The 12,985-nt window shown below is 48.5% G+C and overlaps 1 protein-coding gene across 26 annotated transcripts in view; it reads right to left on the reverse strand.

Moving 5' to 3' along the window:
- AKAP13 (A-kinase anchoring protein 13) overlaps window positions 1–12,985 on the reverse strand; it is a 308,889-nt gene that overhangs the window by 99,793 nt on the left and 196,111 nt on the right. For all 26 annotated transcript variants that reach the window (XR_007915293.2, XM_070053466.1, XM_051835156.2 and 23 more), the window contains one exon: window positions 10,709–10,784. Coding sequence is in view for 25 of the 26 variants with exons in the window: in XM_070053466.1 (XP_069909567.1) it covers window positions 10,709–10,784 (76 nt within the window). In the remaining variant the exon portion in view is untranslated. The remainder of the gene's footprint in view (window positions 1–10,708; window positions 10,785–12,985) is intronic.

The following is a 12,985-nucleotide window of genomic DNA, read 5'->3' on the forward strand; positions in this document are numbered from 1 at the left end:
CACCATCTCCAAGACCCGACCAGTCATGCTCCCTCCCGCACTTGGGGAGCACTGGTCGACAGCTAGACACTTCCAGCCCCAGCTCCTGCGGGCCCAGTCAGCATCGGCCCTGTACCCTGTGTCCGGGTGACGTAGATGAGAGGGAAGTCGGAGTGCCTTGGAAGGACCGAGGATCCCACTTCCCCAGCAGACACCCAGCCTGGGTCCCCTCTCCGTGTCTTACTCCTGGGGAGCTCTGCTGTTCGCTCTCCAGCTCTGCTCTACTCTCTCGCTCACCTAATAAAGTACTCTCGCTTTGCAGCTCAGACCAAGTAGTATTCTCCCACCATTACACTGTATGTGTGTTGAGAACTGTGCAAGGAAACTACCCTTATCTAAATGAATTCACAGTCAATGATTAATTGACAATAAATTATTTGCCATGAATCAGTCACATAACTTAAGAGGATGGGGAGAGGAAGCCTTGGCATATAAATCATGAATCACTTGTCAACAACATCATCTTTTCTATTAGGCATTTGGCTACGTAGTGGCAGTATCCAAACAGAAATGGTACGGGGGGAGGGGTGGCGATTACAATCTTCTGACAGAGATGAACATGTTAGACAGTTGCAACATAGAACTACATTAGTATGAAAGAGGAAGGAAGGGACTGATCTGAAAATATTTCAGTTGAAACACGACCTTCACCCATTTCGGCCTTGGTTCAGACTACTTCAGTGTGTGTCTGTCTTTAAAGACTGGAAAGATGGGTATTCTGGAAGTTTTCTCCACATTTCGCAGAAGGTCCAGTAACTGATGGTGCCGGTGGATTCGTGACCTCTCTGTTCCTCCCCGTTGTGCCCCGTAGGAAAATCAAACACTGCATTCTGTGGTTGAGGGGAAAACAGGGGTCTGGCCAAGGAGAGAAAGGGCTGTCACAGCAACTAGGCATGGCTGCTTCCTGTCCAGCTGGCAGCCCAACAGACCACGTCCAAACTCCAGACTGAAGACATGCCATCAGAAAACTGAGAGCAGACCCAGGGTGAGCTTTGCAGGAATATCTCACTTGGAAAACAAATCCAAGCCAGCACTGCAAGGGACCACAAACCAAGTGGGATAAGAGTCCACAGTGTGAGACAATGCTGACTGTCAGGTGGGGAGAGGGAAAGCACGAACAACAGGAATAAGGAGAAGGATCCTCAAAGGTACTATAATACCCCCCCCCAACCTGGGGGAAGGATCCTCAAAGGTACTATAATACCCCCAACCTGGGAGAAGGATCCTCAAAGGTACTAGAATACCCCCCAACCTGGGGGAAGGACCCTCAAAGGTACTATAATACTCCCCCAACCTGGGGGAAGGATCCTCAAAGGTACTAGAATACCCCCCAACCTGGGGGAAGGATCCTCAAAGGTACTATAATACCCCCAACCTGGGGGAAGGATCCTCAAAGGTACTATAATACCCCCAACCTGGGGGAAGGATCCTCAAAGGTACTAGAATACCCCCCAACCTGGGGGAAGGATCCTCAAAGGTACTATAATACTCCCCCAACCTGGGGGAAGGATCCTCAAAGGTACTATAATACCCCCAACCTGGGGGAAGGATCCTCAAAGGTACTATAATACCCCCAACCTGGGGGAAGGATCCTCAAAGGTACTAGAATACCCCCCAACCTGGGGGAAGGACCCTCAAAGGTACTATAATACTCCCCCAACCTGGGGGAAGGATCCTCAAAGGTACTATAATACCCCCAACCTGGGGGAAGGATCCTCAAAGGTACTAGAATACCCCCAACCTGGGGGAAGGATCCTCAAAGGTACTATAATACCCCCCAACCTGGGGGAAGGATCCTCAAAGGTACTAGAATACCCCCCAACCTGGGGGAAGGATCCTCAAAGGTACTATAATACCCCCCAACCTGGGGGAAGGATCCTCAAAGGTACTATAATACCCCCAACCTGGGGGAAGGATCCTCAAAGGTACTATAATACCTCCAACCTGGGGGAAGGATCCTCAAAGGAACTATAATACCCCCCAACCTGGGGGAAGGATCCTCAAAGGTACTATAATACCCCCCAACCTGGGGGAAGGATCCTCAAAGGTACTATAATACCCCCAACCTGGGGGAAGGATCCTCAAAGGTACTATAATACCCCCCAACCTGGGGGAAGGATCCTCAAAGGTACTATAATACCCCCAACCTGGGTGAAGGATCCTCAAAGTTATATGTGCTGGCAGTTTTCAACACTGGTGAAATCCTTCCTTTCTTCCCAGCCTTTCAAAGTGTAAACAAGTGGAAAGGGCACTGGTTTCAGAGTGACTCCATCTGGCGTAAATCTAGGCCCAAGCACTTACTACAAGAGGGAAATCTCAGGCAAGTAAGCTGGCCTCTTGAAGGCTCCTCTCCACACAGTGAGGGTGGGGCAAGTACCTCCCTGCTAGAGAAGCAGAGGCGTTAGAAGCGACTTATGCATGTAATAACTCCTAGAGTCAGTACTCGGCAGGTGTGCCACTCATGTGCTCATTTGTGGGGAGCAACCCGGACTGGACTGAGTTACTGGAATTAAGACTTATTCTATGCATCTGCTCTCCCACAATATGGCGCTGGGAAAGGAGAAAACAGCTTCTACCCAGCTGCCTCTTGCCAACTTGAGTGCTGACCTCCAGGAGCTGATCCTGCTCCTGATTGGAGGAGAGCAGCGTACTCGGCGTGTGGGCAGCCGAGTTGGGATTGGCGGAGGAGGACTATAAAGGAGGAGAGAGACGGCATGCACCAGGAACATCTAAGGGGAACATCTGAAGGAACACCTGTGCAGCCCCTGAGAGAGCCGGCCGGCGGTGTGCCGCTCCCCCGCGGAAGTGGGGAATGTGGCAGGGGGAACCGCCCTTCCACGGAGGTGGAAGGGTCGGTAGCCAACCCGGGAAGAACCAGCAGCAAACCCGGGGAGGGCCGAGCAGACGAAAGAACAGCGCAGGGTCCTGTGTCGTTCCTCCATGAAGAGGGGGAGCGACATAATGGTGCCGTGACTCGGATAGGAAGCCTAGGCAGGGCTTAGTGTCGTTCCTCCATGAAGAGGGGGAGCGACAGTCATTGACATTTAGACTTCATTCATCTCTGTGATCCAATGGAGTACTAGAGGACAGCACTTTTAAGGTGGGCACAGCTGAAGCCTGTCCCGCTTTACGGCCTACACGAAAATGTTACGGTCGCTATAATCTCTGACAGGGATTATAGTCCTACGGCCTATACATAAATGTTAAGGTCGTTAGGCAGACATGAATCTATGTGTGTGACAGGAGAAGATGGGTTTCTTTTCTTTCCTTTTTTTTTGTGAGGAAAATCAACAGTGGAATAAGGAAAGAAATGTAGGACAAGCCTTGGAAGCAGACCAGTATTTACACATCAAAAGTCTTGTCCTTGGTTCCATCGCCTTGTTAGGCCTATGAGAATCTCCCCAGCGCTACACCAAGTGGGCCAGTGGGTCCATGATGAAGTTCTGGGAGGAGTCTCAGGAAGGTCCAGGCCAGGAAGCCCTCCACCCAGCCATACCCCAAAGGAGGGTGCGTGGGGAGGAGAAATGGAAACCCATGCCCACATCCATGTACACTGCAGTCTGAATACAGCCCGAGGTCTCAGCCCTCTGCTGAGATGCCCATCTGGTATTCTCTCCGTTAAACCTGCACCTCACTCGGGGCTACGCTCTGTCATCTCACGTTCTCTGTGAGAAGACAAAAGCCTGCAATAGCCGTCTGCAGCAGCACATGGCAGAGAACGAGGGCACAGCGCAGTCCTGACGAGCGCTGTGTGCAGCCTTCTACCCTCCCCTGCCTTGCCCAGTGGCAATCCAGGTCTGTCAATATTTCACCGAGACAGATCTTACCCATGTGCCTTCCAACTAGCCACCGTGGCCCTTCCCTGGTCCGCCTCTCTTTCAGTCCAAGTCTCTCTGCCACACTCACGCAGGAAAAGCATCCAACATGAGCCGAAGCCAACTTAGTGATTCTCAAACTCTCTGCCAAGCCCTCTTGGCCCTACCTGTCTTGCCTGCCCAGCCAGGTCTGGTCACTCCCCAGCTCTCCTTCATCTCAGGCAGCCGGAAGTCAGCGATGGCACTTCTGTGAGCATGCAAGGATGCCACGGGACTCATTTCCCCTACTGCCTTTGCCACTGTTTTGAAACCGTGCTGGCCAGAAGAGGCTTCAGATGTTTTCACTGCTACTTTTACCAAGGACCAGACCCCCGGCAGGGCCACGTGTTTCAACTCACTCTTCAATTGGGTTTTTTTTCCCCTAAACTAGTAACAGTGGGCCTCATGGGACCAAAGGGTCCCCAATTTCTCACTTGCTAAATTAGGACAGTTTCTCGACCCTCTGTTCTACAGCTGAGGCCAACGAATGCCCTGTTACAGAGCTGTCCAATCACCACTGCCCTCCAGTGTAGGACGCAAGGCCTGAAAGATCAAAGAGCAGGAAGTCTTACTTTCTAAGATGTTCTAAGCTGCTGAGTTGACACTGTGACCACCTATGTTAAGTCATTTTGTCACCCAGTTGTGAATCTCTAAAAATACCCTTAAAAGAAGTTATATTTATGGAGCTATGTTGTTAACAAAATGTTGTTAGCTCTATCCTTAAATGTTTTGTCCCTTAGATTTAACAGTTTTTCTGAGACAAAGACAAAATGAAACTATGGCCTAAAATTGTTTCTTTTATTAAAAGATGTTTTCTCTTAATTTAGAGGTGTTGAGGATGGTTTCCAGATGTGAACTGAAGGAATCAGTATGTAGGAAAGAAAGATGTGGAGAAACTTATAAGCATAAGAATGTACTTTTGGTGATAAAGATTAACAAAGAGAATTTATATGTGGCAGAGGAAGTGAAGGACAAAGTATGGTTTGTGGAAGCTGAACACTGTGTGAGATTACATTGGATGAGATTAGAAGGAAATAATTTTAAATTCAGCCCCTGAATATCAGAAGTCCAGATAACAGGATCAGATGATATTTTACCTCTTGTTTCTTGATGTATTTAACTGTCCTAAGTAATGGGAATGTATGCTGATGTCATGTGCTGATCCTATTAATGAAAGTTTCTCTGAAGTGTTTTAATCAAGGTTTCTCTGCAAGTAACCTAGGCAGAGAGAATTTTATGAGTCCTAATTACTTGAGAGAGAACTGAGTCATAAAGGAATTAATATTATTTACCTAATTAAAAATGTTTGAGTGATCACCTTAACTTTGATTAGATCTGGCCCATGGCTTTATTAACAGTCAGATTAAATGAAATACTACTTTAATTTTGATCAAATGGTTTGAACCTCTGACAATTCCTTTTTATTTTTTTTAAAGATTTATTTACTTATTTATTTGAAAGAGTTACAGAGAGGCAGAGGCAGAGGCAGAGAGACCTTCCGCCTGCTGGTTCACTCCCCACATGGCCACGATGGCTGCAGCTGGGCCAGGAGCCAGGAATTTCCTCTGGGTCTCCCACGTGGGTGCAGGGGCCCAAGGACTTGCTGCTTTCCCAGGCCACAGCAGAGAGCTGGATTGGAAGTGGAGCAGCCAAGCCACGAACCAGTGCCCATATGGGATGCTGGTGTCACAGGTGGCGGCTTTACCCGATACACCACAGCATCAGCCCCTGACAATTCTTTAAAGTTCTGAACTGAGTGAGTCTTTTGACTTTGAGGTTTCCAGTTGGATCTCCAGGAATCTCAAAGGATGAGACTCTCAATGTGATGAAACAATAGCTATTTAAGTTAATACAGATGGTATAAAATGCAAGGTTATAAAATGATGACAGACTTGGGCTTACTATATACGTAAGTCAACAGGAAGCAGTTCTAGAGTAGTCCCATCCACCACGGCTTCCTACCAGCATGCCGCAGAGGGTGACAGGGATGTATGGTCTCCCCCTTGTCACCAGCATCTGATCACGCCAGGCTGGGAAGGAGCTGGCTGCCCTCTCCCTGCACCTCCCTCTTTGCTTAACACCCCTCTTCTCCAGTACCTATCAAGTCCTGCAACTAGGAGTCAACCCCCTAACCAGGGCTGTGGTGGGGGACAGGAGGTCATCATCTACTTAGGGGTCCAGAGATGCACCAAAGGGGAATATACCCCTGGGCTGGAAACCCACATCACAGACAGGGAGCTGCCTGGCAGGCATGCAGAGACAAATGAGCACATCTTTCAGGCCAAAACTCTCTAAAGAGAAGGGGGGAAAAGGCTAAGCAGTGGTACCACGTAAAGGGCGTAAAGCCACCACCTGTGACCACGGCATCCCATACAGCACTCATTTGAGTCCCAGCTCTTGCACTTCCCATCCAGCTCCCTGCTAATGGCCTGGGAAAAGCAGTGATGATAACCCAAGTGTTCAGGCCCTGCCACCCACATGCAAGGCCTGGAGGAAGCTCCTGGCTTTGGCCTGGTCCAGCTGCGGCTGTTGCAGACATCTGAGGAGAGAACCAGTGGACAGAAGATCTCTCTCTCTCTCTAACTCTGATGTTCAAATAAATCTTTAGAGCAGGGTGGGGTGGGGTGGGGTCGCTTAACGCAATTTTGCCTTGCCCCAGCCGCTAGGCTTGGCATGCGGGCCAGATTCTTCAAAGGGGCACTGACGAGGGCTCAGGCAGGCGACAGGAAGGCTGCAAAAAAGACTCGGAGATGGCTGGAGACAGTTACGTGGGGAAAGTCTTGAAGCTGAGCATGATTTACAAGTTGCATAGTAATACTAGTTAAGCCCAGAAACCCATGGCCGTAACCCATGAGCTCCATGTTGATAGAGCAGAAGCCAAAGGGTGGGAGTGAAGTTCTTTCCAAGTGGGGAGGCAGAAGCAGGGCCTCCTGCTCTGCCCTCTGATGGCGGAGCTGTCAGCCACGACTTCTCCTTAGTTCTCTTTCAAAGGAAAACCAACCCTCACTAACGCATGACTCACCAATAGGATGCACTCTCAAAAACTGGCCTCAGTTTGACTCCAGCTTTGAAGCTGACACAGCAAATTTCTTTTTGCAACACCACCTGGCCACAATATAAATTAAGTGACCAAGAAGCCTGGCCAGAAAATGGGACTTTAAATTAGAATACTGTTTTACAGCTGCATTTGTTCTGCCGTGCGCATGGTAACTGGACACAAGTCCCTTCTGAATAGGCCTCTACAGCGCTAAGAGAAAGTTAGGAACTTTGTAACAACTGTGATGTAAAGTCAAAAGAACTGACAGCACCGAGCAGCGCCCAATAATCACTCACATGGCGCTCTAGCCTCTGTTCCCAAGGGAGCTCTCTCCCTCGTTTGGAGAATCAGCCCTCAGCCCTGTATAGGAGCCAGGGAATATACCCCAGAGGAGACAGTGGGACCAAACAGTAAACACAAGGCAGGATTTCACTGAGATAAAAGGGACACTTTGAAGATTTAAAGAGAACCCTAGTAAGTGGACAGACAGATGGTGCAAGGTGACTAACATGGTTAGTCTCTCTTGGAAGGACATAATTCTCCTCCTGTCTTAACTCACAGGGAAAAATAAAAACATGTCAAAACATGCCCATGACTACAGTTTTCTAATTCAGGCCACCCTAGGTATTAGAAGAAAGTTTCAAAAATTAGGGATGGAACTGAGCATCCCTTTGGCTGACATGGCCAAGGCTGCCTTTCTGGCCCACTTGGCAAAGACGAGGAAGAGGAAGATCAAGCTGGTCTGAAGGAGCAACACAAGGCCAGGCGGAGGGTCCAGTTACAGCTGCCTTAGGCAGACACCTGCTGTCAGGAGACCTACAAGACCCGTTCACCCTCAAACAGCACCTGTGTTCAATGTGGGAAGCCAGGGGATTGGGCAACAGCTGCCATGACAGAAGCTAGCCTCTGGAAGTGAGGCTGCCCCAAGGGTCAAAGGACTCCCAGATCATAATCGCAGAACCTGCTGGCCCTCAGTTGAAGAAGCCATTTTTTCTGCTTGGCTCCCAAAGAAAAAAATCGCTATTGTGGGGGACAGGGCACAGGCCACTGCTGGTACTGCAGGGAAGACTTTTCTCTGGGACACTTGAGCTACCTATTCTCCACTCAGCTCCTATTCAGGCCAACTCTCCTCCCAGTCCACCCAGGGGAAGGGAGGCAACGGAGTGCCTTCCCTACGGAGGGCCGCACTTCCCTTGAAACGCCTCCTCCAGTCCCACATCTGAAGAGGAAGATCTACAGGTCTAGGCCTCTCTTGAGGGGCAGGAAGATAATCCAGTAGGTAGACAACTTGCTCACCTGTGCCCCCCCCCCAACTCTGGTCTTGGGCACTTCACTAACACCCTTAACTTCCTAGAAAGTCACGGCTACCGGGCACCTGAGCAGAAAGCACAGCTAGTCCATCAGGAATTAAACTACTGGGGCTTGTCCTCACCCCGAGGAACCTGGACTGGCCCCTAGAGGTTAGATGCCATGCAGCAAATTCCCATTCCTACAATCTTAAGACAGCTCCAGGCATTTCTTGAACACGGATCCCTAGGTACAAGGAAATAGAGAATTTCCTGTAGCATGCTCTCAAGAACAAGCCAGAACAGTGTCCTCTCCTTTGGGAAGGAGAACAAAGCAACCTTCACCCAGTCTGCCATAACTAAGGCTCCTGGGCCCTAGTGACTGAGTTGCAAAACCCAGTCCTCCAAAAAAGGCAGGCCACAGGCATGCTAACTGCTGCCCAAGGAGACATCTGTGCCATGCTCCATAAACAATGTTGTTCTGGGGTCAAACCAGACAGGTACAAAACCATATTCTTCATTCCTTGATGAAGCCAGACAATTCCAGGATCAGACCAAACAGGGCTGGAATTTCTGGCTAGTATCGGGTCATGGGAATCCTAGTTGTTGTCTCTCCTTGGCCCTACAACTCCCATACTCTTACTGCTTCTCTTACTGCACACATTCATTCTGTCTTTGACAGAATCAAAGCCATCCAGCTCCAGATGGTTGTGAGGCACCATTTCCAGCCTGTCTCTCTGGATGACACAGCAGCACTCTGAACCACACAGGACGACCTTCTCCAATGCCACCCTCAGACACCACAGGACAGCCAGCAAGAGAGTGCCCGTGAGCAGCTCTGCACCCATTTGCCAGCTTGAAGAAAACAGACAAGTCTTCACTTACGCTACCCACATAGATTACAGGTTACTTCTCTTGAGGGGAGGATGTTAAGGTAGCTAGGTAGGCAGCAGCCTATGTGTATGAGGGGCAGAAAGAGATGAGGTTCTTTGTTGTTGTTGTTGTTTAGGAAAATGGGCAGTGAAGTGAGGAAAGAAACGATGTAGGGCAGGCCTTAGAAGTAGCCCAGCATTTACACATCAGAAGTCTTGTCCTTGGTTCCATACCTTGATCAGTGGCAGTCTATGGGGATCTCCCTAGCCCTACACAGAGGGGGCTAGTAGGTCCATTATAAAGTTCTGGAAGGAGTCTCAAGAAGATAAAGACCAGGAAGACCTCCACCCAGCCATATCCCAGAGAGGAAGTGGGGAGCAGAAATGCAGGGCTCTCACCCATATCCATGCACACTGCAGTCTGAATATAGACTGTTCTCAGTTCTCCACTGAAATGCCCATGTAGTAATCTCTTCATTAAACGTGGCTACCTCACTTACTGGCTACTCTCTGTAGAATGCCCAAATTCTTTGTGCAAAGACAATAACCTCTAAGTAGCCATTCTGGGTAACATGAATCTCTCTATAATTGTTGTACACTGAGCCATTAGCTTTTTAAAAACACTATATAAACACACACACACACATTATAAAATATAAAGGCAAAATTACAGAGTGAGATGGAGAGACACAGTGAACCATCCATTGGTTTACTCCAGAAATGGCCACAACAGCTGGGGCTGAGTCAGGCCAAAGCCAAGAACCTAACTCCATCTAGGTCTTCCCCATCATGGGTGGCAGGGACCCAAGCACATGGGCCACCTTCTACTGCTTTCCCAGGAGCATCAGCAGCGAGCTGACTGGGAAGTGGAGCACCCAGAACTTGAAGCAGCACTCATATGCGAAGCCAGAGTACAGGAGGCAGCACCACAACACTGCCCCACATCGGGTAATTTTTCAGATGCTATCTAGTCATTTGACACATATGTGGGGCAAACCCATAGCCCAGCAGTTAAGGCATCGGTTAAAACACCTGCATGCCATATCAGAGTACCTGGGCTACGGCTCCCGACTGCAGCTTCCTGCCACTGCAGATCCTAGGAGGTAGCAGCGGCACTTAAGTAACTGGGTTCCTGCCACACTCTCAACCCACGCGGACAGCCAGCTCCAACCATCTGGGCAGTGAAACCATTAGAAGGCAGCACCGCTCCGTCTCTAATCTCTCTCTCCCTGCCTTTTAAATGAATAAATAAATAAATACAACGTTCAAATCTGGCTGGGGAAGAACAGAACAACCTATTAGCAAAACATACATCTACGACAGCTTTATCAGATTCTGAACACTACACTGTACGCGCAGGCACAGCACACATGCTTTCACAAGTGAACTAAGAAGCCATGCGGCCACCAGAACAAAACTAGTCCCAGGGCTCAGCTTCAACTGTGACCCAAATCCTTACGACCAAATCACACCCTTCCTCTGCTTAATGGTCACCACGTAAAGGGCGGGCAGATGCCCAAGTGAAACAAGCTGCTATTAGAATGGTACTGCGGCTCCAGCAAATAGACAATTTAGATACAGCTAGTCAAGTACAGTGGAAGATGGCAGACCTCTGCTTACCTGCACCCTGCTTAGAAGCCAACAGAGGTGCTGCATCAGGGCACGGCTCTAGTGAACACCAGCTTTCCCGGTTTATCTGAAAGAAAGAAGCTCTCTGAGTCAGGCAGTCAAGGCATACGGGGTAATTTTTCAGCTGCTGGAAGTGCGTCCAGTGCACATACATGCTTATCTTCTCAATACTATCTTGCAAGGTAGACAAAATTATGTCAAGAACAAAAAGCATCTCACAACACATCCCAAGTAATCTGTACTCAGGACTCTGAAGATGTGGTCAACAAAAACTAGGCATACAGAACAGATGTACAAACAGAGCTCGGAGGCAGGCCAAGGGGAAAGTAAAAAAGCGTTACCACATGGAAATGACCAGATAATACTTATGTAATGTTCTAGTCTGCAGGCTTAAAAAACAAACAAAACACAAAGGCTGTCAGGGCTCAGCAGGTTCAGCTGCCACCTGCAGCGCTGGCGTCCGTATCTGGGTACCAGTCCCAGTCCTAGCTCCTCATGCTGACCAGCTCCCTTCAACACACCTGGGGAACCAGCAGGCGGGGGCCCCAGTGCTTGGGTCCCTGGCACCCACGTAGGAGATCCAGTGGCGTTCCAGGCTCCTGGCTTCATCCTGGCATGGCCCAGATGTCGCCATTTGGGGAGTGAATCAGATCTCTCTGTCTCTGCCTCTCTCTAGCTCTGCTTCTCAAAAAATAAATACAAATCTTAAAAAAAAAGCTTAAGAAAAAAAATTTAAGAATATTACCCTGTTGAGAGCTTCACAGCTCATGCGCACCTCACTGAGCTGCCACAATCTAGGTAGAGGATCCAGAGAGGAAACGGGTCCAGGGGGTTGCTGGAGTCCACGTCTGGGATTCTGGAGAGCAAGGAACTCCCCTTCCTTAGAGCAAATGCTTTCTAATTACACTCCACAGCTCCCAGTCATAACACCACAATGTTCTACTTCAACTCTGAAATAATATAATTCTTTTTTTTTTTTTTTTGACAGGCAGAGTTAGACACTGAGACAGAGACAGAGAGAAAGATCTTCCTTCCACTGGTTCACCCCCAGATGGCCACCATGGCTGGAGCTATGCCAATCCGAAGCCAAGAGCCAGGTGCTTCTCCTGGTCTCCCATGCGGGTGCAGGGCCCAAGCACTTGGGCCATCCTCCACTGCACTCCGGGGCCACAGCAGAGAGCTGGACAGGAAGAGGGGCAACCAGGACAGAATCCGGTGCCCCAATCGGGACTAGAATCTGAGGTGCCTAGTGAGCCGCGGCGCTGGCTGAAATAATATAATTCTTAAAATTACCATTCAAGATACCAACACTCTTCACTCAGTAAGTCAGCAAGCATATAGAAAACTTGGAAAACATCAACCAACTGGACCTACCCAACACAGGCAGCACAGCCGCCTGGGAGTAGCAGGACACTGCACAAATGGGATGGACCCATTCCCTGGCAGCAAGCAAAACTGAACCTAAGATCTACACATTCTGTGGCATAAAACAAGTCTCAAGTTTAAGAGAATTAAATCATAGAAAGAGGGGCCAGCACTGTGGTGTGCTATGCTAAGCCTCTGAGGCACCGGCATCCCATACAGGCGCTAGCTCCTGTCCTATCTGCTCCTCTTATGATCCAGCTCTCTGATGTGGTCTAGGAAAGCAGTGGAAGATGGCCCCAGTGCTTGGACCCCTGCACCTGCAAGGGAGACCCGGAAGAAGCTCCTGGCTTCAGATCAGCGCAGCTCTGGCTGTTGCAGCCATTTGGGGAGTGAATCAGTAGATGGAAGACCTCTCTGTCTCTCCCTCTCTACAACTCTGCATCTCAAAAAAATAAAATAAAATAATAAAATAAAATAAGGCATCTTAACCCCTGTGCCAAATGCCTGCCTTGTTATGCTCTCTGAACACAGGAATAATAGAAACCAGATACAAAGATATCTGGAAAAACCCCAAATATTTAAAAATTGTTATAAAAAATCCTTTAAATATAACCCATGAATCAAAAAAGAAATATCAAGAAAACTAGAAAACATTTGGAACTGAATAAAAATTAAAATACTATATATAAAAATACGTAGGATAAAGCTAGAGCAGTGCTTAGAGCAAAATATCTAACATTAAATACCTACAAGATCTCAAATCAGTCATCTAAGCTACTGCCCTAAGAAACTAGAAAAACAAATAAAAATCATGCAGGAAGACGTAAATAAAGAACAGAAATCATTGAAATAGAAAACAAGAAAAATCGATAAAAAGTAAAAGGTAGGTCCTTGCAAAGGCCA

The sequence above is a fragment of the Oryctolagus cuniculus genome, chromosome 12, assembly GCF_964237555.1.
Source record: "Oryctolagus cuniculus chromosome 12, mOryCun1.1, whole genome shotgun sequence".
Classification (NCBI taxonomy): domain Eukaryota; kingdom Metazoa; phylum Chordata; class Mammalia; order Lagomorpha; family Leporidae; genus Oryctolagus; species Oryctolagus cuniculus.